We start from the raw sequence: 26416 nt of genomic DNA, 5'->3' as shown, positions 1-26416 counted from the left end.
GGGGGGGGGGGTATAGTGTCTCACAAACGAATATCTAAAAATTTCTCAACGTTGACTTTTTCGATACTTAATTCTGAGGAGAGAGGGTGATGTAAAAGAATAATCGTGTCAATAATAACTCGACCTCGTGTTGTCAGTCACGTCTGGCCTCTGTTTACGTCGCAGTACCACTGACTGGGGCATTTAATCGATACAAACAGTAACACAAACACGTAATGCTTAAATTACTTTTTTACCTGTATACACGTCCAATTTTAATAAGAATTTTATGAATATTTTGTTTTTTTCCTGTTTGAAACTTAATCACGTAATTAAATGATTTTTTTAAAATCCCCATATTGCATTGAAAAAAAATTTCCTTCTTCCGGAATTACACATTGTGATCATTCCGGTTTCAATTATAATTCTGACCTTGAACTTTCATCTTCTCGTGGGCTACGGAAAAAGAAACCGGTAAACAGACAGAATGGTAAGTAAGGATTTCTTGTTTGTTTTAGGCTACATAATGTAGTTTTCTGCTTCAGACGATAAAATATTTGACTGTCATTGCGGAATGAAGTGTGATTATGACAGCAAAATCCTAGAAACGAGCTGTCAACCATTATGTAGGTGCGTGTCTTTGTGACCTTTCCGTGTACTGTGGCGGATCTCAATGTTTCTGTAATGTTAGTAGCTAATTTAATAAATGAAAATGAAGAAAACGTTTTAATTGAAAGTAAGATCGCGATTAAAACACCTGTCTCGGTGTCACTCTACTGTCTGAGCGGTTTAAACACTCCCATAATATTCAAGGAAGTACAGTAGTGGATTCAGTGTTGCACTTGTATTTATAAGCTTATTTTATATTGTTTTACTTTTGTTAAATTAAAAATGTTTATCTTTTCAATTTTTCACTCTTACAACATTAGGATGTCCCCTGTAATTGAACGTCTTAGAGTAATTTTAAATCCATCAATCCCTCACTTGATTATGTTATTTATTTGACATTTATTGATCATTCAGAATAATTTACCACATGAGGATTAAAAAAAAAACTTCATTGATCATGTTGATTTAGACCTAATTGTGACCTATTGACCTTTGACCTATTGCAGGCTGAACCCCTGAGAGTCCTCGTTACAGGAGCTGCTGGTCAGATTGCCTATTCCCTCCTTTACTCTGTAGCCAGGGGAGATGTCTTTGGCAAGGACCAGGTACAAACTCTCATTACATTCTCTGTTTCAAAAATGTACCGGTATTGGAATACAATGAAAATCAGAATCAGATTGTAGAAATAAATTAAGGTATCGGATGTAAAATTGACCACGAGAGCTCGGCATCTTCCGGAACGATCTCGGTAGATTTCGGGGAAAAGTAAAAAAAAATTAAAATGAATATATTTTTTCATTTAACAACATTTATACTGATATTTAGCAATTTGATGACAAAGTTGATACCGGAAAATTATTTTTTGAGTTTAAAAAACAAAATATCTAAATATCTCGTAACGTCGTTACAAACAGTTTTCAATATGGCGGCGTCCATGTTGAAACGAAACAAGAAAGGGCGCTTCAAAAAGTCGCCGAAAACTAATGTGTTAGTGGACCACAACTATGTGTTTGGTCACATTTGTGAGGGAGAAACATGCGAAACGTGTTTTCCTGGCATGAAAAGTCTTGTAAATAGCAAGAAGTTTAGTTCAGACGGTTGGAGAAATGGCAGACGCGTTATCGAATGGAATACAGTTGTAGATGCCCTGGAAAATTGCTGCCACTGTAAATGCGGGCCTCTATATCTAACGAAAAGAAACATAAAAGGTGAGATGAAACTTGGATTGGGCGGGTACCTATACATACAGTGTACCTTTTGTTTGAAGCTGAACAGGATTCCCTATGGCAAAACGCACAAAGACGAGGGGCAAGGAAAGGGGATGCCTAGCTTTTGTATAAATACGAAAGTTGGTGCAGGTATGTTGATTCCATATTTCAAACCTTTTTATTGTTACAAATGATGTTGTATTCTGTTGTAAATTGTATAAAAAGATTGAAATATTCCTTGTAGCTATGATTGACAGTGTTGGTGGACCGCAGAGAATGAACAATCTTCTGACAACCCTAGATTTGCCATTCATTAATAACAGGTAAAACTCAGTTTGCGACCATTAAGTTAGCATTTACAGTTGCGAATACCAAATTAGAAGATAGTTATTGCCATTCTAATGTAATCTATGCATTTTGTTTGTTGTTTACGTCTTATTTTGTTGAGTTTCGTTACTTACAACCTTAGATTTACCATTGATTAACAGGAGTTTAAAAGTCATGGAGAGGAGAGCAGGACAGATAATTGAAAAATACGCAGAAGAAAACATGAAGGAGGAAAGTCTGATGGCCTTTGAGAAAGAAATGATGTAATCAAAATCATGCTTATGTCTTTTTTAAAAAGAAGAACTGCTTCTAATAGCGTTAATGTTTTGAATACAATTACAAACAAAAATTTAACATAGAATAACTTCATATATAACTGCATATTTCAGAGCTGTTTCACAGAAAGAAGAGGATGATTTTAAGGAGGAGTTCACTGATTTAGGGATAGCAGTAATTCCTGATGAATTTGTTGGGTAAATTTTGATTTAAAATATTATAGTCATTAAAGCAATGAACAGTACATAACAGTCTTCACCTGTATTACTTCTGATTTTATTCTTTACAGGGATGTTTCCAGACTGACAGAATCAGTTTCCAATGAAATTGACCATGATACCTCATTTGATCCCCTTGATCATGACCATTGGTAAATATTAAAATGTAGAAAAGGCACGGCACAAATAATGAATGAAAATGATACAATTTTTTTTATAATTGTACATAATATACAAATATGATCAATTATGGTAATATTTTGTAGCTCTGGAAGGTCCAAACTCAATGCTAATGACAAGAAAATTAAGCCTGATTGCAACGCAGAAGACAGTTTCCCCCAAAATGAAATTACATGTGCATCTTCTGGTACTTTTGATCATCACCAAGGGTAATTTATTTTTCTTTGAAATGAAAATTGATGAATTATACAGATAGCATTTTGTTGAAGAGGTATAAAATAGTCATATAGATAAATTATTTTCAATTTATTTTTATATAGCTCAGGAATGCCAGGAATCACTCACGATGGCCATAAAACACAGAAGATACATCCCGCAGTTAAAAAGAAACTTTCTTTCGCTCCTAAAAGTCGTAGAGGCATGACAGTTTGTATCGATCATGGGTGGCAGAAAAGAGGGTTTGACAGTCTAACAGGTAATGAAAAAAAAGAATTATCTGGAAAATATATTCAAAAAATCAATTATAACTGATATAATTATCATGAATTTTATTTCATATATTTTCTATATCATATTCCAAATTTACAGAAATATTTATATACATATTATTATGTTTTGAAAGTTTGTTAATAAATCACTTTATGCAACATGGATTTTTTTTTTCAGGTCATACATTTATGATGAGCAAGGAAAATAAAGTTCTGAAGACTGTCATAAAGCACCGTACTTGTGGAGTATGTAAATGGTGGAGGAGGAACAGACCAGGGCTGAAAGTTAGAGAACATTGTGTGTGTGGAATCACAAAGGATCTGCGAGGGCTATGGAAAGTGAGGCAGGCCTGAAAGCCATCAAAGACATGATCCAACAAGGTACGCCTGTTGATACTATAGAGGGTGATGGCGATAACACTCTTGTTGCACGTTTGCAAAATAATATGGGTGTGACTGTTAAAAAAAAGCTTGACAGAAATCATTGTATTAAAAACATTGTCAAAGTCTTGTATGACCTACGCAACAAAAAGGAAGTGAGTCTCAGTAATCAGGTTATTCAGCATCTTCATAAGTGCATCAAGTACATATTTAGCAAAAACAAAGGTGATGTAGATGGGATGCGAGAGAACCTCAAAGCACTAATTCCTCATCAGTTTGGCGATCACAGTAATTGTCAGGCACGTTTTTGTGGTTACAAACGCATAGGAAACTCAGAGAAATATAGTCATCGAAGTTTGCCGTACAAAGCACCCCTCAGTGACCCTTTACTGCGTGAGAAATTGAACTTGATTTTTGAATCAATAATAGCCAAGTCAGCAATGTATGTGGACCTAGGTTCAAGCCAGGCGTGTGAGTATGCAAATCGTGCCGCAATGCTTAAAGCCCCTAAGCACTTGCATTATGGAGAGAGTGAGAGCCTTGACTTTCGTATCCATGCAACAGCTGCAAGCATAAATGTTGGAAGGAAATATCTCTCAGAGGTTCTACTTTGGTGTTGAGTGTTGAAGTTTCAGTTGTTTTCTTTCCTCTTTGGATTGTAAGTTGCTTTGTTGTTTCATATTGAGTTGGTAGTTACAAATTTTAGTTTTGTTTTTTAATCATTACTTGCATTTTCACGAGTGTCTTGTGGTATTTGATGTTTTCCATTTGTACCTCCATGATAGAAATGATTTACATTCTTTCCTATTACTATATTTTAAACTAACACATAGATATTGCAATGAATAATATATGTATACATGTAACTTTAAAAATGCTACAAAAAATTGAATAGAATAAAAGATTGAGAAAATATTTTTAGGGAAGATAGGATTCTTATTATAAACATGCTTTACATCAATTTCAGACTTTCAAACAAAATGGCCTGTCACCAGGTCATTTCAATGCCAAGTATTCTGCTAAGCTAGACTCATATAGGGCCAAGAAGAGGGCAAAGGCCAAGCTTCCAGAGACAAAACGTAGACGATTAATCCTAAAGCAGGAGAGGCTGACGGATAAAGGGGCCTTAGAGGCTACCGAGGGCTCAACATACCAATCGGGTATACTGAAATACATGTACATAACCAAGTTTTAATTATGATGCATTTACATATAAACAGAAAATTCATAATCATTTGTAATCATCTATTACAGAGATTGGACTGAGCACTGATGTGAGCATAACCAGAGTGCCTGATGCTACTATAAAGCCTTCCTTTTCTCCAGTACAGCTTAGTAAACCACATTTTGTAGTCATCGATTTGGAGACAACAGGACTAAGTAAGAATTTGTTAATGATTCACAATCTCTACCAATAATAAAAAAAAAAAAACATGAAGTTGGATATATTTTGATATAAGCACAGGTTAACATAATGGAATGACTGTTGATAATATTTCTTTTTCCAGTATCAAGAAACAGCATGCCTCACATCACACAAATTGCTTGCCTTGATGTAGAGAGTAAGGAACAATTTTCTGCATATGTTCTTCCCAAACAACAGTTGGATGCCAATGCCGAAAGAGCGACAGGTATTGTCTTCGATGGAACATCTCTATATGTTAGAGGACAGAGAGTAGCTGCAATCCCCATCAAAGAAGCCTTGGACAACTTCCTGGAGTGGCTGAAGAAATTCAGGGATGTGGTGTTGGTGGCACATAACGGAAGGGTTTTTGATTTCCGTGTTTTATGTAGTGCAATTAACAAGTGTAACCTACAGAAAGTATTCCGAGAAACTGTTACAGCATTTGTTGACTCTCTTAGTGTCTTGAGAAAAAATGTTCCAAAGCTTCCAAGTTACAAGCAGGAATGCCTTGCAAGACATTTTAGTCTTCCAGACTACAATGCACACAATGCAGTCGATGATGTTCTTATGTTAGCGAGGATTATCTGTGCTGCAAACTTTAGTAGCTCAACTGTCATGAAGCACTCATACAGTAGTGATTGCCATTTTCAGCAAGAAATATTTAATGCTGAAAAATCTAAAAACATTGGATCGCTACATGTGTTGATCGGCACAGGTGTCCTGAAGACAAGTTTAGCAGAGAACATCGCTGGATCTGGTCTTGGCCTCTCACACCTAAAGCTCATCTACGACAGAGATGGAGAAGATGGATTGACCTGTGTTTTGTCTTCCAAAACCAGTGAGGGCAAACCCAGAGTAACTGCGACATCTAAAGTGTTGCAAACGGTCATCCCTAAGTTATGTGAATTTTTTGCTTCAACATGATTTATTCAGTTGTACCGTTATAAGTTGATATGTTTATATCATATTCATTTTTGTATAGATGTACAATCATACAGTCATAGAGATATAACATATATATGTATAGATATATTCTTTTCTGCTACATGATTTATTCAGTTGTACCAAAATGAATTGATATACATGTACTGTGGAATGTTTGAGTCATTTTTATGTCTGTACATATGATAATCATACAGACATATATAGATTATATACATGTATGCATATTTAGTTGTACCAAAATCCATTGATATGCTTTGTGGTATGTTTGAAAGCTTGATTCAAGCAGCTTTAATTCTACTAGTGAAAATTTATGTTTTATATGAATCATTTATTGACTGAATTGTAGATGTATTTTCATGCATATAATGAAAAAAGCTCCTTCAGAATTATGAATATAAATGAAATGCATCATTTTTTATACCGAATTAAAAAAGAGTACAATTCACTAGTTAAATATTTTCATTAATAATTTAATATGCATGTATTTAAAATTTTCAAAACAGTATTGTTTCATTGTCAAATAATTCATAAGTATAATAAGTAATTTTTTTGTGTTTACATTTTCTTCACCATGTACACATTTTTTGGCCTAATTTTTGTGTATAAGTTCACATTAAACATCTTATCATTACTATTAGATTTATTTTAATTAATTTTTATGAAAGGAAATGATTATTGTATGACTTTGAAAAAATAAACTTCTTTAAAAAAAATAAAATCATTTTTTTTACATAAATTTATTTTGGTCAAGAGTTATCTCCCCAAAAGAGTTGTTGCCCCTGATGACCTAATTTTTTTATCAGTCATGACCCATATATTAATTTTAGAACATCAAAAAATGGGGTCACCAGGCTCTAATTTTTACCCATTTGTACATCTGATACCTTAATAACCAATATGCATCTTGATGAAATTTTTAAAAATGCATTGTCGAATCATTTTAATTTCTTGGTGTCTATGTTTTTGGGTAAGCAACATTAAATATTTAGTTGAATGTCTGATTTTAACATGAGAATTATATTTTTCAGCCAATCATTTTGGTTCTCCTTGATATTGCTCCCATGATGGGGGTCCTGAATGGTGTTGTCATGGAGCTGATGGACTGCTCCCTCCCCCTCCTCCAGCGTATGTAATACATTGTACTATAGGCTTATCATGTCACTAAATACCTTTAGCGTATATATCACATTGTATAGGCTTATTATGCCTACATTACACTCAATATAGAATGCCTATGTTACTATTTCAGTGTGTGTTACACATAATATTTTAAAATTATTATTTGCTGAGACACCGTTGCTATGCAGAAAACAAACAAATACTAAAACACAAGATAAGAGGATCCTGTGACTGTAGTGAAATATATAACAGAAAATATTTAGATTACTATGTAAAATTTTAATATCTGCAGAGGTTGAGCCTATTAAAGGGAAATTATTTATCAAAGATAAAATTACATTACTACAATATTTTTATTCAGTAGCCCATATTACTCAATGAATAATGCATACAAAAGAACTACACCATGTGAAATAATGGAGTAGTAAATTGTCTGACTTGTATAACCTTGAGAGCTATGACCTTGACCCGTTTTGTAGAGGTGATCCCCTCCTGTGATGAGATGGAGGCCTTTAAGGACGTAGATGTGGCGATGTTGGTGGGGGCCATGCCTCGCCGCGAGGGAATGGAGAGGAAGGACCTCCTGGCCGCCAACGTCAAGATCTTCAAGTCTCAGGGGCAGGCCATCGATAAAGTGGCCAAGAAAAATATCAAGGTACACAACTCGGCTAAAAACTCTATCTAATAAAGAATATCAAGGTAGACAACTCTGTACCTAAAAAAAAACTGCATATCAAGGTAGACAACTCTGTCCCTCTCAAACAAACAGCATATCAAGGTAGACATCTCTGCTAAAACCTTATCTAATAAACTATATCAAGGTAGACAACTCTATTAAAACCAATCAAATAAAGAATATCAAGGGAAAACTTTAATTATATATATCAAGGTAGACCACTCTTTCTATACTCTATTTAATAAAAGAAATCGAGAAAATCAAGCCTGAAAAAAGAGATTATTGTAAAATTGTGAATTCAGACACACCCAGTAGTTGCATATTTTGGTAGCCCATTTATTGAGCACTACCTGTAATTGTGAATTCTTTAGGTAACCTCCATATCTCTTGTTGTTAGTGATTTTATGGATTACATTGTAGGTGGTGGTGGTAGGTAACCCAGCCAACACTAACGCTTACATCTGTAAGAAGTATGCCCCCTCCATCCCTCCCCAGAACTTCACCGCCCTGACTAGGCTGGACCAGAACCGGGCACAGGCACAGGTAAGATATACTGACCAGAACCGGGCACAGGTAAGATATACTGACCAGAACTGGGCACAGGCACAGGTAAGATATACTGACCAGAACCGGGCACAGGCACAGGTAAGATATACTGACCAGAACCGGGCACAGGTAAGATATACTGACCAGAACCGGGCATAGGCACAGGTAAGATATACTGACCAGAACCGGGCACAGGCACAGGTAAGATATACTGACCAGAACTGGGCACAGGCACAGGTAAGATATACTGACCAGAACCGGGCACAGGCACAGGTAAGATATACTGACCAGAACCGGGCACAGGCACAGGTAAGATATACTGACCAGAACCGGGCACAGGCACAGGTAAGATATACTGACCAGAACTGGGCACAGGCACAGGTAAGATACACTGACCAGAACTGGGCACAGGCACAGGTAAGATATACTGACCAGAACCGGGCACAGGCACAGGTAAGATATACTGACCAGAACTGGGCACAGGCACAGGTAAGATACACTGACCAGAACTGGGCACAGGCACAGGTAAGATATACTGACCAGAACCGGGCACAGGCACAGGTAAGATATACTGACCAGAACTGGGCACAGGCACAGGTAAGATACACTGACCAGAACTGGGCACAGGCACAGGTAAGATATACTGACCAGAACCGGGCACAGGCACAGGTAAGATATACTGACCAGAACCGGGCACAGGCACAGGTAAGATATACCCACCCACCCACCCCCAAGTATATGAAGCTTACTTTAATAAGTACACATACATTATGTGTACACAATTTAGTTGAAAAACTCATAAGTTTATTGGGAAGTAAAACATTAAGGTAAATTTACTGGAAAAAGAGAAAAATTCAAGGTTTATATCAGAATATGATTACTTGTGTTTATTTATAAGTGGCCACCCGTTTAGGGGTCCCGTACAGTTTTGTTCCAGACTGTTTAATTGGTGTCTATTTATAGGTGGCGGCCCGTGTAGGGGTCCCTAACAGCGCTGTACGTAATTGTGTGATTTGGGGGAACCATTCATCCACACAGTATCCAGATCTGACCTACGCCGTCGTCAACGTGAAGGGGGAAGAAGTCAAGGCTCGTGACGCCATCAAGGATGATAACTGGGTCAAAAACGACTTCGTCAAGGTAGTGTTTTTAAAGTTTATGAGTTTAAAAGCAAGTAAATGTTAAACAAAACTACATTTAATGAAAATTCTTTTTGGTTTGCTCTTTAAGTAAGAGGTATAAGGTTTTCTCCTTACATTGTGTGACATATTTGAGCAGATTCTTTAAACTCTAGATGCTAAAACAAATGCTTATTTTTGATTTGTACAAAGTAACAACATGTACAGATAAGAACTAATTCATATACCAGGTACTCATGGTAAAGTTACCTGGTAATGAAAATGACTAACCTCTTACATGTTATTACAGACGGTCCAGCAGAGAGGAGCCGCGGTGATCGCTGCCAGGAAGTTGTCCAGCGCCATGTCTGCTGCTAAAGCTATCGTGGACCACGTACATGACTGGTGGTTTGGAGTTCCTGAGGTAACAAATGTTAGGGGTGAAACGATACGCCTCCTTCACGGTTCAATACGTATCGAAAAATTTGGTCTCGGTTCGGTTATTTTCGATATGATACATTTAAATTGATAGAAGGAAACAAATTCAACTGCTGTTTTATCCTTCTTTTTATTTAATCAAGTCAAAGAATTTATGTGCAAAATGGATGGAAAAATTAACCTTAATTGATTTGACTATTAAAAATCATTTTACAAACTTTAAGTCCACAAAAGATTACGAATTTGAACTAATTAAATGAGTAATTACACAGAGAAGCATGTTTGTACCTTATGCCAAACCCGACTGAATGACGTTCCCGACCGAAAAACGAACTGAACCGAAAGTAGAGATTTTGTACCATGTATCGAACCGAGAAAAAATACCGCGGTGAACCGATACTGCGGTGAACTGTTTCACCCCTAACCAATGTCATGTTTTGTAACGATAATGTATTTAATATGTGGTATCTTGTTAAATTTCAAAGAAAGTAGGTCACATGCATTTTTAAGTGCCGCACAGTGTCGTGTTAGATCTGTCAAGAGTGTTGTCTTTAAAAAGATACGGCAGAGCAAACTAATGATTGACAGTCTCTCAAAACTGTCACTACAAATTAATACCTCCATGTACCCAACCTGGGACGTATTTACCAAGTAGTTAGTCTATAGGTCCCTGCTTCAACTTCATTTTGTGAAAAATAATGTCATAATTTTGGATCCATACAATGTTTCAATAAAATTGATAAAAATGAAACTTGTTTGACTTGAATGGTACAAGTGTGGTTTTTGGTGACAGGGTAACATGGTGTCTATGGCGGTTCCCTCCGACGGTTCCTATGGCATTGAGGAGGGGCTGATCTACAGCTTCCCCGTCCGTACCAAACCCGACCACACGTACGAGATCATCAAGGACCTGCCGATCGACGACTTCTCGCGGGAGAAGATGGACATCACCATGAAGGAGCTAGTCGAGGAGAAGAACATGGCGATGGCGGCCTGCCAGGACTGACTGCCCGCCCGACTCTAACCCCCCGTGTGTTTCTAGTGGTGACAGATCATTATCAGTACTCGCGGTGGTTCCTAGAACACACTCTGACGTCTTGTTGTAGCTGCTTTTTTGTTCCATGCCAGCTTTACTAATAAACTTCTCATGTATAGCCCAGCTTCCATACTTCATGGTTAATGACAACTCTTTGTATAAATAATAGACATATAAAAAGTTTGATGTGTTTTAGTGGGACTTCTGTTAAAATTATGATGGGCAGCTTTTTTTTCTTTTTCTAGAATCAAGACATATAAAAGCTTTGTAAAGCAAAGAATGTACTCTATAGAATGGTATTTATATGATTTTAATTATACTTTGAGTGCCATTGCTAATCATCAGATTAGGACGATATTAAAATTCACCATTAATAAAAGAGCTCTGTGTTCAAAGTGTTAATGTGTCTCTTTAATAAACTAAAGTAGATGTCATTGGTGGTTTTAAATATTTCAATAGATGTGAATTCACCCAGAGTTATTTCCCTTGGCAATCATAATGTATTGTTGATTGAATATTGTTTTACGCCCCATTTGAGAATTTTTCAATTAGGTAGAGATGTCACCATATACTGGTTAAGGGCTTCAAATTTTGACCTTTATTCAGCACTCAGGGCCTTTGAGCAGTGAAGGATCTTTGACGTGTCACTGCTTTCCATGAAAGGATCTCAGTTTTTTCAAGATTTTCTTCCTTGGCTATTTCCTGTCAGTCAAAAACTGGTTACTCAAAAAGAAAAAAAAAATCACCTGGTTGACCTTGAAAATTTATGGACTGAAGATTTAAGAGGGAATAACTCAAGTCAATTGTTACTTAAAATTATATAATTTATCCTATTCAAGATGATGACAAGGTGTCCTGCAATCTTACATTATTCAATTAAACTTTTTTAGCTCACCTGAGCCGAAGGCTCAAGTGAGCTTTTCTGATCACATTTTGTCCGTCGTCCGTCCGTCTGTCTGTCCGTCTGTAAACTTTTGACATTTTCGACTTCTTCTCAAGAACCACTGGACCAATTTTGACCATACTTGATACAAAGCATCTTTGGGTAAAGGGGAATTTAAATTGTTAAAATGAAGGGACATATCCCCTCGCAAGGGAAGATAATCAAGAAAAGACAAAAATAGGGTGGGGTCATTAAAAAATCTTCTTCTCAAGAACCACTGGGCCAGTAAAGCTGAAACTTATGTGGAAGCATCCTGGGGTAGTGTAGATTCTAAATTGTTCAAATCATGACCCCCGGGGGAAGGGCGGGGCCACAATGGGGAATCAAAGTTTTATATAGAAATATATAGGAAAAATCTTTGAAAATCTTCTTCTCAAGAACCACTGGGCCAGAGAAGCTGAAACTTATGTGGAAGCATCCTGGTATAGTGTAGATTCTAAACTGTTCAAATAATGACCCCCGGGGGAAGGGTGGGGCCACAATGGGGAATCAAAGTTTTATATAGAAATATATAGGAAAAATCTTTAAAAATTTTCTTCTCAAGAATAACTGGGCCAGAAAAGCTGAAACTTATGTAGAAGCATCCTAGTATAGGGTAGATTCTAAATTGTTCAAATCATGACCCCCGGGGGAAGGGCGGGGCCACAATAGGGAATCAAAGTTTTACACAGATATATATAGGAAAAATCTTTGAAAATCTTCTTCTCAAGAACCACTTGGCCAGAAAAGCTGAAACTTACGTGGAAGCATCCTGGTATAGGGTAGATTCTAAATTGTTCAAATCATGACCCCCGGGGGAAGGGCGGGGCCACAATAGGGAATCAAAGTTTTACACAGATATATATAGGAAAAATCTTTAAAAATCTCCTTTTCAAGAACCACTGGGCCAGAGAAGCTGAAACTTATGTGGAAGCATCCTGGTATAGTGTAGATTCTAAACTGTTCAAATAATGACCCCCGGGGGAAGGGTGGGGCCACAATGGGGAATCAAAGTTTTATATAGAAATATATAGGAAAAATCTTTAAAAATTTTCTTCTCAAGAATAACTGGGCCAGAAAAGCTGAAACTTATGTAGAAGCATCCTAGTATAGGGTAGATTCTAAATTGTTCAAATCATGACCCCCGGGGGAAGGGCGGGGCCACAATAGGGAATCAAAGTTTTACACAGATATATATAGGAAAAATCTTTGAAAATCTTCTTCTCAAGAACCACTTGGCCAGAAAAGCTGAAACTTACGTGGAAGCATCCTGGTATAGGGTAGATTCTAAATTGTTCAAATCATGACCCCCGGGGGAAGGGCGGGGCCACAATAGGGAATCAAAGTTTTACACAGATATATATAGGAAAAATCTTTGAAAATCTTCTTCTCAAGAACCACTTGGCCAGAAAAGCTGAAACTTACGTGGAAGCATCCTGGTATAGTGTAGATTTTAAATTGTTCAAATCATGACCCCCGGGGGAAGGGCGGGGCCACAATGGGGAATCAAAGTTTTACATAGAAATATATAGGAAAAATCTTTGAAAATCTTCTTCTCAAGAACCACTGGGCCAGAAAAGCTGAAACTTATGTGGAATCATTCTGGGGTAGTTTAAATTCTAAATTATAGGAGTCATTACCCCCGGGGGAAGGGCAAGGCCACAATGAGGAATCAAATTTTTACAGAAATATATAGGAAAAATCTTTGAAAATCTTCTTCTCAAGAACCACTGGGCCAGAAAAGCTGAAACATATGTGGAAGCATCTTGGTATAGTGTTGATTCTAAATTGTTCAAATCATGACCCCCGGGGGAAGGGCAAGGCCACAATGGGTAATCAAAGTTTTATTTAGAAATATATAGCAAAAATCTTTGAAAATCTTCTTCTCAAGAACCACTGGGCCAGAAAAACTGAAACTTATGTGGAAGCATCCTGGTATAGTGTAGATTCTAAATTGTTCAAATGATGACCCTCGGGGGAAGGGCGGGGCCACAATGGGGAATCAAAGTTTTATACAGAAATATATAGGAAAAATCTTTGAAAATCTTCTTCTCAAGAACTACTGGGCCAGAAAAGCTGAAACTTTTGTGGAAGCATCCTGGTATAGTGTAGATTCTAAATTGTTCAAATCATGACCCCGGGGGAAGGGCGGGGCCACAATGGGGAATCAAAGATTTATATAGAAATATATAGGAAAAATCTTTGAAAATCTTCTTCTCAAGAACAACTAGGCCAGAAAAGCTGAAACTTATGTGGAAGCATTCTGGGGTAGTGTAGATTCTAAATTGTTCAAATCATGACCCCCGGGGGAAGGACGGGGCCACAATGGGGAATCAAAGTTTTACATAGAAATATATATAGGAAAAAGTTTTGAAAATCTTCTTAATAACAACTGGGCCAGAAAAGCTGAAACTTATATATGGAAGCATCCTGGGGTAGTGTAGATTTCAAATTGTCTAAATTATGATCAGTGGGGTAGGGTGGGGTCACAATATGTATTACAAGGGGTAAATCTAGTAAAGTACAGAATGGCCAAAGCTTCTCAGGTGAGCGATGTGGCCCATGGGCCTCTTGTTCATCATGAATCTTGTATGACATGGCTTTGTATAAACTGAAGACACATTTCTGTAAACAATTAACAAAATGACATACGTTGTAGTTAATTTCAAATAATTTATTTTCCCCTTATTATACATTTCTAAAAATCTAAATAAAACACTTTTTCGCTTTTATGTAATGTAAACCAATTCTTTACAATGAATTGCTTTTTTCATAATTGAGCCAAACCAATAATAAGGTGATCAGAAATGAAAATTTGATGAATGAGTGTTGGTAACAAAATTTTATTTTCAGCCATAAAACCATAAAAATCTTACCCCTCCCCCTAAAAAAATAATAAAACCACAGTATCAGTGAATGTTACTATATAATTTGTACAACATGACGCAGCCTTTGGCGGATGGAGCTAGATTGGCCCACATCTCATGACTCGGTGTTAAGCTGAGCACAGTGTCCCTGGGTACAAACTGGATGTTTGTAGACTCGTAGGCCTCGTCCTGGTTTCCTTTGATGTACAGGTCCTTAACTTCTGACGAGGACAAACTACACCTGAAATAGTTGATAATGATACAGATATACAGTGTACTTATAAAATAAAACACTACAGTCAAACCTTATTATCTTGAACTTGAGGGGAGCAACAAAATATTTTGAGATAACTGAGGAGTCAAGAAATAGGGAACTTGAGGGACTTCAAAATTGCTCTGGCATGTCCTGGTATTCCAGATATCAGTGTTCGATATACCAAATTTCATCTGTACATGATAACAGGACACTATTGTAAAACATAATTTTAGCAAAGACCAGGGATGGAACAAATTTGATTCATTATGAACATAATTCAGTACTCAGTAGATGTGTTATGCTAGAAAAGCATGGACTGTGATAAAAAATCTCTTCACTGTATGTTTGATTTTGTTAAGTGCATCTGTTGCGATCATATTTTACTGCACACTGGAACCATCAAAAGTAATTCATACCTGATTATAAATTCAGCACTTGGACGCTTTGCTGCAGAAATATTTTGAGCCACACCAATGAAGTTTGGTTGTGAGAGGGAGGAAGCTGGAATGTTCACTTCATCTACAACTTCTCTCATTATTGAATCATAAATCTCACGCACAACTTTTTCTTCATTCAGATCAGAAAACTTTATTTCCTCGAAAGGCATCTTTCCAACGATTTCCTGAAGAAAAAATTCTGATCATAAATACTGTATAAATGGAAATTTTAGCGAGACGTAAATTTAGCGATTTGTCCCTAAAAACTGGTATTTTATTTTTAGCGAGATGTAATTTTAGCGATTTTGAAACGTTCATTAAAGAACATATTACAAATAAAACGCAATTAATTTTTAGCGATATCAAATTTAAGCGATCTCAGTACCGTCGCTAATAATGCCAAAATTAAATCCTCGCTAAAATTTCTACTTATACGGTAGTGTGTGTAGATGTGCTGGTCAGTTAATATTTTTTGTTCGCTTGAAAGGATCCTTGACTTTTTTTTTTTATGTTTTTACATACCTGTGGAGGATATAATGGATAGTTAGTGCATTACAGTCTACTTATTATTGTTTTAAATATTAAGGGAATTTTACACATTATATTTGTTATATCTGCCTATGTTAATTTATCATTACATTTACCTGTGGCTCTGGATGACCTCCTGGAACATCCCACATCCCTGGTGCTTCTGCACAATGTTCACTCCTAGTAAGGAAAATAACCTTATCGTCCGTCGTCAGGACAATCGTGCCGACTCCCAGCGGATCAGACATGTATGCCTGGCTGTCCTGAAAATCTCTGACACCGTCCTCACCCAAGACCTTAGCATTCTTACCCCAATTTGTTCCTAAAAAATCCTTATAACATGTCAGTCCCAAGTTCAAAGTCAAAATATCATTAGAAAGAGAAACAGAAGATAGGCGAAATTTAGTTCCATTAAAAATCTTCGGATTTTCCGAGACTCTTTTGTTCCAGTTGACATCTATTTGTTGATCGTAGTCATTATGTTTTCTCCTGTTGTACTCCTTGTTTATAAAAACGCGCGTGTTTGAATTGGTAATTATCTGTGTGGACGGAACACTTAGAAGAACAACACTCTCATTCTCCATAATTTCGTCGGTTGACAGTGCGATTTAACTGGACTTACGATGCTACAAATTCATATTTTTTCTATCGTTTCTCACTTTCTGTTTTGACACGACAGACAGGAAATGCAGTTTTGCATTAAGTGGTTCGTAGAACAAGTTTACCAAGTTGATTTATTCATCATCATGAAAAATTATTGGGACATCTAACTCGACATTTACATTTTACTGATTAATTAAAAACTTATTATAAATTCTATTATTTATAAACGTTACCACGTTAGAAATTCACGAATAAATTCTGATCAAACTAGTTTAAAGCGTATCAAAGATCAAGATCCTCTCAAGCATGCGCATTGTTTACTTCTCCTTGGCAACCGGGCTGACTGTGACAACACACTGTTGTTTGCTGTTGATTTCACCAGGAGTTTCTTCACTGAAGAAGAAATAACATCACAAAAATGGATTCAGAGGGTCTTCATCTTAATATTGACTACGTTGGAAGTAGCGGAATTATTCTGAGTCCAGAACAAAAGGCCGCTTTACAGACTTCGCTTGTTATTTTAAAGAATTCTGGTAAATTTCACAGAGTTTACTTCTGGGGTAAAATTCTTGGTGTTAAAGATGATTACTTCATTGCACAAGGTGTTGGAAGAGATGAAATGGAGGACAGGAAAACTTTCTACAGGTATGTTTTTCAACAATCTAGTGCCAATATTAATGTAGTTTACTCACATTCTTAATTAAAAACAGTAAATGATCATACTGATTCAGTATACTTAAAAAACTATTTGAACTTATACCTTGTTATACAGCAAAGATTGTGTCCACTGGGGTCTTTTGCCACCAGCAACTAAAGCTATGAGGGAACAGAGCAAGCTAGCCAAAGGTAGATTTACGGGGGATCCATCGTACGAATTTGAGCACACTGAACAGAAGAAAGCCGAGGATGGAGAGGAACCCGGGGAGGAGGAAACGGTGAGTGTCTGATAAAAATAAAAATAATATGTGTAACAGCGGTCTATTATCATTCATCATCAAAATAGCTTAAATTCTTAGCTAGTGCTTGTGAGAGAAAGAGAAAAAAAAACTCATAAAGTTTATATCAAATATTAATTGTCATTCGATGTTAACTTAAATTTAAAAATTGTGGTATCTTTAAACAAATAAAACAATTTAAACAATCAAAATACAAGTTTCCGCCAGATCACTTAGATAATCTTTTTAGAAAACAAAAATGCGATTCTCGTCCACCACTGGAGAATTGAGGGAACATGTTGATAATACGGTATAGTTTCAAGGGATTTGGGAAAAATCAGCAAGCACTACGTGTAATTAGAGTGCTACATACTACAGTATATCTATGATTTATTATCACATTGGTTTGGGCAGTATTACTCCGTTGTATAGGGTCCATATACATTGCACAAAATTTTATGCTTGAGGTTTGGGTCATGGTGTATGCAATTTTTTTTGCATCATCTTACAATAATTATAGAGCATCTTACATTTTTGTGTTATAAAAAATTATATGCATAAATAAAAAGATGAATATGGCAAAAAATTGTGGATCACACGGGTGGATAGAAATTTGACCAATTTTAGCAATTTTCTGAAAACTGGATTATAATGTTTAATTGTATACTGCTTTCTTACATGTATATCACTTTATGTAGATTAATGAACTTTTTGTTGTCTTTCTAAACCCTTAAACTTTTATTTCATTTAAAACACAATAATTTTAGTCTATTCGATTTAAATATAAACCTTAAACTTCTTGTAGATAACAATCAAAGAAGAAGACAGGTTGTCCTCCGTTATTGCTGAAATTGATGAAGATGTGAAAATTGTCCCACGAGCAGCTTTCATCAAGACCCCAGAAGGAAAAGTTATCGCAAATAGAAGTTTTGAAGGTAGCTCATTCTAAAGATTAATGATTAAAATCAAATTTCATGTACAAACTCTTCATTAATTTTCTCCAGCTTAATATCAAGGATAATTTTCACTATTAAATTTATTGGTACATATTTTTTCACTTTCTTCACTTGAAATCAGTTGATAGCTAAATCTTTATATTTGTCATTACAACTCACAATTTTTTGTTTCCAGGACTGTCCGTTTCGGAATCAGCCAAGCTGTGCTCCTACATGCACTTCCGTGAACCTATCAGTCTCCAGGAGAAGACTCTGCTACAGAAGGCTAACCTGGACAAGGCCATCGACTTCATGGATACACTAGAGGAGGATATCCCTAAAGGTCAGTTGTCAAAAACTACCCCCCCCTCTCCTTTTATCATTAACTGAAAATTGATACTTTTGTCAATAAATAATCAGAAATGCAATCCAGTTACTTCCCTCTCTCTTTTTTTTATTATGTTCCCCAAACGAAGTTGGGGAACATATTGTTTTTACTCTGTTTCTTATTATTATTATTTTTCTTCTTCCTGGGCACTTTTTTGTCTGCGAATGATCTCGTAAACTACACATCCAACTAAGGTGAAATGTTTTTAGGGTCAGTAGACATGTTATGTAGATTTGCGGAACGAAGGTCATTTAGCGCGCACGTGCTTGCAAGAGCACGCACGTGCAACACGAGAATGACTACTATAATGTATATTGCCGTAACTTTTCTATTTTTTGATGAAATGTTTTGAAACTCATAATGTAAGGATGTATTAGTAGTATAAACAAGATGACGTGGTCAATATGGCAAGATCTCACGCGCATGCACGTGCGCTACGCTCTGATTGGCTGAAACTAAAATCTCAATACCTTTCTTGTTTTTTGACGAAATCCTTTGAAATTTTGAACATAGCCATGCATTAGGATATCCTACAAAATGATATATAGCAATTATCATGAAATCACGTGCATGCACGTGCGCTGCAATCTGATTGGCTGAAATTTTAAATAGCTGTAACTCCCTTGGTTTTCAACCAAACAGGATGGGATTTGGAACATAGATATATGTAATGGACTTCTACAAGAATGTATGGTCACCATGTACATGCATACACGTGCGTGTACGAATGCCGCAATCTGATTGGCTGAAACTTTTAACAGCTATAACTCCTTTGGTTTTCAACCAAACAGGTTGGGATTTGGAACAAAGATATATGTAAGGGACTTCTATAAGAAGGTATGGTCACCCTGCACATACATACACGTGCTTGTACGTGCGCTGCAATCTGATTGGCTGAAACTTTAAACAGCTATAACTCCCTTGGTTTTCAACCAAACGGGGTGGGATTTAGAACATAGATAGATGTAATGGACTTCTACATAAAGATATGGTCACCATGCTCATGTATGCACCTGCGTGCACGTGAAATGGGTAAAATCAAAAATACACTTGAATGAGCGGGTTTTTTTTTTTATACTTTTGGATTAAATACTTTAATATTTAGCATATTAAAATATATAGATTTTGTAGAGAATATGATATGGTCATTACGCACATGCATTAACATGCGCATGTGTGCAATGATAAAATTTGAATGAACATGATACACTTCTAGGTAAACGTTGTTAAAGTCTCAGATGCATAAAGTTTGTCTTATTTGATTACGCTTACAGGGAATATGACTATAAAAGGGAGTTGGGGAGCGTTTGGGGAACATCTGTAACGGTCCCCGTTACAATTAGCCCTAGTTGATTTAAAAATGTGAACATAATTTACAAAATTTAAAATTCAGATAATTTATTAATGAAACAATTACACAATGTTAAATATAAATACATCTCTAACCTATAGCTTTGTTCTGTTTCTAGGTTCCTGGAGTCTACAGTTTGAGCGCGGTAGTGGACTGGTCACCCTCCGGAGTTTGTTATGGTTAGGTTACATTAGTTATCACGTCCCCGGCACCCGTCTATACGGATCCTGTTACGTGGGTAACGGAGAGAAGAACCTGGATCTGCCGTTCATGTTATGAGGGGGCGGGGCTTTGTGATTGTGACTGTGATGATCAGTGAAGAGACCTCATGTTGTCAAGATTCATTGTGAGAGACTTCAAACTCAAATCGTTACTTGTACATATTAAATTATATTTACTATGAAAAAATAATACACTTGAATAAATCATTTATAATTTATTTTATTCTTGTTTACTGAATGCTTATCATTTCCAAGTAATAAAAGCCAGGTGTTACTAGTCACTAACAATTATTTTTTGATCCAGCTACATGTAAATCTTAAGAATTCATTAGCTTTCAAGATATGTATGTTTGAGATAGATATTTATGTTCCCCAAACGAAGTTGGGGAACGTATTGTTTTTACTCTGTTTCTTATTATTAAGGTCTTCCGTCTTCAGCGGAAGACCTTCTTGTTATTCTTAGGTTTCTTTTCCACTATTTTTATTATTTTTATTGTTTTTTTTCTTACCGATTTTGTGTACACGATTTCTCAGAAATGGCTCGCTCGATTTTCATGAAACTTTCAGGACTGATAGAACATCAAACAAAGCTGATATAGAATTTTTTGTTTTGAAGACGTCACTTCCGGTTTTGAGATTTTTGCGATTTAGTGATTTTCAGGGGGTCAGTTTGTCCGCGAGTTTTCTAAAAAACGGCTTAAGAAAGAAACTTGAGTGTTAGAGCAATGATAGAGCAATGTCTGTAGATGTGACATACGCATTTCATTTTTACCGGAAGTGCTGCACGCCGACGCTCGCTATGGTCCAAAAAAAGGCATGTCGAGAATTTTAAAATTTCTAACATCTTTTCTTCGATATCTTTTCACATACAAATATTTTGTTAAGACATATAGAACAAAAGAAGTGTAGAATTACATGATCTTTCAAATGATATCTCGAAAAAAGGGCTGGCCCCTAAAATAAAGGCCCTAGAGGGGCCAAAAGTTTTTCATTTATATCTCAAAAAGTATTGAGAATTTGTAATACGTCTAAAAAGCAAAGTTGTTCAAAATCTCAAGCTTAATCTATTGGCGTCGTCAAAATGCGTCCGGCGACGTCACTTCGGGTCAAACCGGAAGTCGTCAGAATATGCATATTTTTGCCGTTCTTGACATATTTTTGGGTAACATATGTATCTGGAAGCATAAAACTTAATTTTCTGTCCGTTGACATCACTTCCGGTCAAACCGGAAGTGACCGGAAGTAGCCAAAAATAGCTTATTTTTGAAGGTTTAAATGCAAAATCAAAATTATAAAGTCAATGGAGACCACTTAGCTCATTTGCTTTTATTTGTTGACGTCACTTCCGGTCAAAACAGTACGGAAGACCTACTCGTTGCTTTGCAACGAGCTTTGCTCTAGTTATTAGGGTCTTCCGTCTTCAGCGGAAGACCCTTCTATTATTCTTCGGTTTCTTTTTCACTTTTATTATTATTATTATTATTATTCTTTTTTCTCCTTACCGATTTTGTGCAGAAGATTTTTCGGAGATGGCTCAATCGATTTGGTTCAAATTTTCGGTGTTGATGTGTTTCTATCTGAAGTTTGTACCCGCGCTTCGATTTTGAAAAAATCACTTCCGGTCGGAAGTTATCGCCCTTTGATCAAAATTTAGGTGACCTCCATGTCTGTGATGGAACTCAAAAACGGTTCAAGCTAGAAAGCTGAAATTTTCAGGGATGGTAGAGGACATGTTGCCATACTGCACCTGGGTCAGGATATTTTCCGGAAGTGCCTAGTATGGGAGCTCGGTAGGGGTCAAAATTTAGGACACGAATCATGACCAATTTTTTGAGACATTTCGCATCATATCTTTTAAAGTATAAATATTTTGTTAAAACATACTGAACATCATTTGTGCAGAACATCAAGATCTTTCATATGATACCAAGAAAAAAGTGCTGACTCATCATATTAAGGGCTAAAAGGGGCCAGAAGTCTTTAATCGATAGCTCTTAAACAATCAATATTTTGTTATATATTACTGAACCAAAAATGTTTATCTCCACAATCCACAACTATATATAATGATTTTTTTGTCGTATGGTACATAATTAGGGGCCACAAGGGGCCAAAATGCAAAATCTTTGACACTTTATATCTCGAAAGGGAGAAATATTCTGATAAGCAATATTGAACAAAAGATGTTCAAAATAATGTTCTGAACAATATGCAAGCTTTCATTTTTTGCTAAACGTCCCCATTAAGGAGTTGAAGGGTTGGCCCCTAAATATTTCTTTTGCTAATAGCTCAAAAACGAAAAAGAATTTCTGAATAGTTATTGAACAAAAAATGTTCAAAAGCTTAACATCTTTAAGATGAGATCCCGAAAAAGGGGCTGGGCACTCGAATTAGGGGCCAAGAGGGGCCAAAAGTCTTTTTTCGATAACTCTTTATCAGTTAATATTTTGTAATACATTACTGAAGCAAAGATGTTTATCACAACCATCTACAACTATATATTATGGTTTTTATGTCGTATGGTACGTAATTAGGGGCCCAAGGGGCCAGAATGCTAAATCTTTGATGCTTTATATCTCGAAAGGGAGAAATATTTTGATAAGCAATATTGAACAAAAGATGTTCAAAATAATGTTCTGAACAATATGCAACAGTTCATTTTTTGCTAAACGTCCCCATTAAGGAGTTAAAGGGTTGGCCCCTAAATATTTCTTTTGCTAATAGCTCAAAAACGAAAAAGAATTTCTGAACAGTTGTTAAATACAAAATGTTCGAAGTCTTAAGATCTTTAAGGTGAGATCCCGAAAAAGGGGCTGGGCACTCGAATTAGGGGCCAAGAGGGGCCAAAAGTCTTTTTTCGATAACTCTTTATCAGTTAATATTTTGTAATACATTACTGAAGCAAAGATGTTTATCTCAACCATCTACAACTATATATTATGGTTTTTATGTCGTATGGTTCATAATTAAGGGCCACAAGGGGCCAGAATGCTAAATCTTTGATGCTTTATATCTCGAAAGGGAGAAATATTTTGATAAGCAATATTGAACAAAAGATGTTCACAATCATGTTCTGAACAATATGCAACCTTTCATTTATTGCTAAACGTCACCATTTAGGAGTTGAAGGATTGGCCCCTAAATATTTCTTTTGCTAATAGGTCAAAAACGAAAAAGAATTTCTGAATAGTTATTGAACAAAAAATGTTCAAAGTCTAAAGATCTTTAAGATGAGATCCCGAAAAAGGGGCTGGGCATTCGAATTAGGGGCCAAGAAGGGCCAAAAATATTTTTTCGCTAACTCTTTATCAGTTAATATTTTGTAATACATTACTGAAGCAAAGATGTTTATCACAACCATCTACAACTATATATTATGGTTTTTATGTCGTATGGTACGTAATTAGGGGCCCAAGGGGCCAGAATGCTAAATCTTTGATGCTTTATATCTCGAAAGGGAGAAATATTTTGATAAGCAATATTGAACAAAAGATGTTCAAAATAATGTTCTGAACAATATGCAACAGTTCATTTTTTGCTAAACGTCCCCATTAAGGAGTTAAAGGGTTGGCCCCTAAATATTTCTTTTGCTAATAGCTCAAAAACGAAAAAGAATTTCTGAACAGTTTTTGAACACAAAATGTTCAAAATCTTAAGATCTTTAAGGTGAGATCCCGAAAAAGGGGCTGGGCACTCGAATTAGGGGCCAAGAGGGGCCAAAAGTCTTTTTTCGATAACTCTTTATCAGTTAATATTTTGTAATACATTACTGAAGCAAAGATGTTTATCTCAACCATCTACAACTATATATTATGGTTCGTATGTCGTATGGTACATAATTAGGGGCCACAAGGGGCCAGAATGCTAAATCTTTAATGCTTTATATCTCGAAAGGGAGAAATATTTTGATAAGCAATATTGAACAAAAGATGTTCAAAATAATGTTCTGAACAATATGCAAGCTTTCATTTTTTGCTAAACATCCCCATTAAGGAGTTAAAGGATTGGCCTCTAAATATTTCTTTTGCTAATAGCTCAAAAACGAAACAGAATTTCTGAACAGTTGTTGAATACAAAATGTTCAAAATCTTAAGATCTTTAAGATGAGATCCAGAAAAAGGGGCTGGGTACTCGAATAAGGGACCAAGAGGGGCCAAAAGTCTTTTTTCGATAACTCTTTATCCGTTTATATTTTGTAATACTAGTACATTACTGAAGCAAAGATGTTTATCTTAACAATCTACAACTATATATTATGGTTTTTATGTCGTACGGTACATAATTAGGGGCCACAAGGGGCCAGAATGCTAAATCTTTGATGCTTTATATCTCGAAAGGGAGATATATTTTGATAAGCAATATTGAAAAAAAGATGTTCAAAATAATGTTCTGAACAATATGCAACATTTCATTTTTTGCTAAACGTCCCCATTAAGGAGTTGAAGGGTTGGTCCCTAAATATTTCTTTTGCTAATAGCTTAAAAACGAAAAAGAATTTCTGAGTAGTTATTGAACAAAAAATATTCAAAATCTTAAGAGCTTTTAGATGATATGAATAAAAAAGGACCGATTCCTAAAATTAGGGGCCGTTAGGGGAAAAAGGCCGATTTTTTAAGTCTTTAATGTTCAATGTCTTTTTACAGATTGTGGTAAATCATTATTTTAGAATGAAAATCGCAATCAAAATCTTATCTCATCTCATCAAGAATTGGACGGAAGACCCACTCGTTGCTCGCAACGAGATCGCATCTAGTTATGTTCCCCAAACGGAGTTTGGGAACATATTGTTTTTACTTTTTCTGAATTTTTTCTTTGTTCTCCGGTACTTTTTTGTCCGCGAGTGTTCTCGTAAACTACTCATCCGATCTAGGTGAAACCTTTTTAGGGTCACTAGGTATGTTATGTAGATGTGCGGAACGAAGGTCATTTTGCGCGCACGTGCGTGCAGGTGCGCGCACGTGTAACACGTGAAATGACCAATATAATAGATTTAGCCGTAACTTTTTAAATATTGGATGAAATGCTTTGAAACTCATAATATAAGGATATAATAGTAGTATAGAGATGATGACATGGTCAAAATAGCAAGATCTCACGCGCATGCAGGTGCCCTTCGCTGCGATTGGCTGAAACTTAAAGTCTAAATATCTATTTTGTTTTCTGATAAAATCCTTTGAAATTTTGAACATAGTCTTACATTATGGAGATCTACAGCATGATATATAAGAATAATCATGAACGCACGCACATGCACGTGTGCTGCAATCTGATTGGCTAAAACTTTAAATGCCTACAACTTTCTTGGTTCTCAATAATACAGGGTGAAATTTCAAATATGAATAGATATAATGATTGCCTACATTATACTACCATCAAAAGTAAATACATGGACGTGCATGCACATGCGACCGCACACAATGTACTAAAAGACAGTATACTTGAGTGTTTGATGTTCATGCAGAATTAAGAACTTCTAAATGTCAAGACATGTAACATACTGAAGCATGCAGATCTTTTTACCCTTGACCTTGAAACTTAGGTCAAGGTCACTGGTAACCTGAATAAAATGTTGATATTAACTATTTACCAAAATCACCTTGACCTATGAACTTGAAATCGACCTTAACCTTTGTCCTTGACCCAAGGGTAAAAAGAAACATGAAGTACATGTACCTGTATCTAGAAACACCTTTCAGAGTTTATTTCGGTTGACAGGTTAGAAGTTAAGAGGTGGTGGTTTTTAATGACCTTGACCTTTCATCCAAATGTCACAATCAATCTTAAGTTCTTGGAATAAGATACAAGATTCAACTCCAACGTTAAATAGGTTAAGAATAAAAATAACCCCCTCCCCACCCCCCCCCCCCCAACACACAAACAAATCAAATTAATGGCAACGTAGAGAATCACTGTTAAACTCAAATAACACCTCGGACCCACATAAAATTTCAGGAAAACTGCAGAAAAGAGCTCGAGGAAAGTGTATTAAAATATGTCATTTGAGTTTCCAAAGTATATAGAAAT

The 26416-nt window shown here is 36.1% G+C and overlaps 4 protein-coding genes across 8 annotated transcripts; 3 read left to right on the top strand and 1 right to left on the bottom strand.

Annotated features, from left to right (window-relative positions):
- Positions 1-341: 341 nt before the first annotated feature.
- LOC134238507 (malate dehydrogenase, cytoplasmic-like) lies at positions 342-11351 on the top strand. Its single transcript, XM_062720633.1, has 8 exons — positions 342-469; positions 1095-1193; positions 7045-7141; positions 7615-7790; positions 8232-8354; positions 9321-9497; positions 9786-9899; positions 10707-11351. The coding sequence occupies exons 1-8, from the start codon at positions 467-469 to the stop codon at positions 10917-10919; spliced, it is 1002 nt and encodes a 333-aa protein (XP_062576617.1). The 5' UTR covers positions 342-466; the 3' UTR covers positions 10920-11351.
- LOC134238504 (uncharacterized) lies at positions 1341-5304 on the top strand. Of its 5 annotated transcripts, XM_062720628.1 has the most exons (12): positions 1349-1946; positions 2041-2119; positions 2285-2386; positions 2513-2596; positions 2689-2769; positions 2884-3006; positions 3118-3272; positions 3464-3666; positions 4634-4745; positions 4797-4826; positions 4921-5056; positions 5188-5304. In XM_062720628.1, the coding sequence occupies exons 1-8, from the start codon at positions 1370-1372 to the stop codon at positions 3637-3639; spliced, it is 1377 nt and encodes a 458-aa protein (XP_062576612.1). In that variant the 5' UTR covers positions 1349-1369; the 3' UTR covers positions 3640-3666; positions 4634-4745; positions 4797-4826; positions 4921-5056; positions 5188-5304. The 5 variants fall into 5 exon arrangements, with proteins under 5 accessions (XP_062576614.1, XP_062576613.1, XP_062576612.1 ...); XM_062720626.1 differs by having other exon boundaries at positions 4634-4826; XM_062720627.1 differs by having other exon boundaries at positions 4634-4826; positions 4921-5046; positions 5175-5288.
- A 3366-nt stretch (positions 11352-14717) lies between the features above and the next one.
- On the bottom strand, positions 14718-16650 carry LOC134238506 (uridine diphosphate glucose pyrophosphatase NUDT22-like). The gene is made up of 3 exons (XM_062720631.1): positions 16076-16650; positions 15411-15616; positions 14718-14979 (listed from the first exon to the last, which is right to left on the bottom strand). Exons 1-3 carry the CDS (start codon positions 16541-16543, stop codon positions 14781-14783), a joined length of 873 nt encoding a protein of 290 aa, XP_062576615.1. The 5' UTR covers positions 16544-16650; the 3' UTR covers positions 14718-14780.
- A 218-nt stretch (positions 16651-16868) lies between these two features.
- On the top strand, positions 16869-20610 carry LOC134238508 (radial spoke head protein 9 homolog). The gene is made up of 5 exons (XM_062720634.1): positions 16869-17207; positions 17335-17497; positions 18303-18432; positions 18629-18775; positions 20290-20610. The coding sequence occupies exons 1-5, from the start codon at positions 16981-16983 to the stop codon at positions 20448-20450; spliced, it is 828 nt and encodes a 275-aa protein (XP_062576618.1). The 5' UTR covers positions 16869-16980; the 3' UTR covers positions 20451-20610.
- The last annotated feature ends 5806 nt before the right edge of the window (positions 20611-26416 follow it).

Source organism: Saccostrea cucullata, unplaced genomic scaffold (genome assembly GCF_032062105.1).
Source record: "Saccostrea cucullata isolate Sc308-1 unplaced genomic scaffold, CSIRO_AGI_Scuc_v1 ctg2881, whole genome shotgun sequence".
NCBI classification, from domain to species: domain Eukaryota; kingdom Metazoa; phylum Mollusca; class Bivalvia; order Ostreida; family Ostreidae; genus Saccostrea; species Saccostrea cuccullata.
The sequence above is the reverse complement of the archived record's forward strand: the minus strand, read 5'-3'. Positions and strand labels throughout refer to the sequence as shown.

What these genes read in the sequence shown, in the direction of transcription:
- LOC134238508 (XM_062720634.1), top strand. Translation starts at nt 16,981, where the DNA reads ATGGATTCAGAGGGTCTTCATCTTAATATTGACTACGTTGGAAGTAGC. An exon ending in CGCAAATAGAAGTTTTGAAG is followed by an intron (nt 18,433 to 18,628) that starts GTAGCTCATTCT and finishes TTTTGTTTCCAG; the next exon opens with GACTGTCCGTTTCGGAATCA. An exon ending in AGAGGAGGATATCCCTAAAG is followed by an intron (nt 18,776 to 20,289) that starts GTCAGTTGTCAA and finishes TTCTGTTTCTAG; the next exon opens with GTTCCTGGAGTCTACAGTTT.
- LOC134238504 (XM_062720628.1), top strand. Translation starts at nt 1,370, where the DNA reads ATGAATATATTTTTTCATTTAACAACATTTATACTGATATTTAGCAAT. An exon ending in ATTCCTGATGAATTTGTTGG is followed by an intron (nt 2,597 to 2,688) that starts GTAAATTTTGAT and finishes TATTCTTTACAG; the next exon opens with GGATGTTTCCAGACTGACAG. An exon ending in CCCCTTGATCATGACCATTG is followed by an intron (nt 2,770 to 2,883) that starts GTAAATATTAAA and finishes AATATTTTGTAG; the next exon opens with CTCTGGAAGGTCCAAACTCA.
- LOC134238507 (XM_062720633.1), top strand. An exon ending in ATGTCTTTGGCAAGGACCAG is followed by an intron (nt 1,194 to 7,044) that starts GTACAAACTCTC and finishes TATATTTTTCAG; the next exon opens with CCAATCATTTTGGTTCTCCT. An exon ending in TCAAAAACGACTTCGTCAAG is followed by an intron (nt 9,498 to 9,785) that starts GTAGTGTTTTTA and finishes ATGTTATTACAG; the next exon opens with ACGGTCCAGCAGAGAGGAGC.
- LOC134238506 (XM_062720631.1), bottom strand. Translation starts at nt 16,543, where the DNA reads ATGGAGAATGAGAGTGTTGTTCTTCTAAGTGTTCCGTCCACACAGATA. An exon ending in GAGGTCATCCAGAGCCACAG is followed by an intron (nt 15,617 to 16,075) that starts GTAAATGTAATG and finishes TTTTTTCTTCAG; the next exon opens with GAAATCGTTGGAAAGATGCC. An exon ending in AGTGCTGAATTTATAATCAG is followed by an intron (nt 14,980 to 15,410) that starts GTATGAATTACT and finishes CAACTATTTCAG; the next exon opens with GTGTAGTTTGTCCTCGTCAG.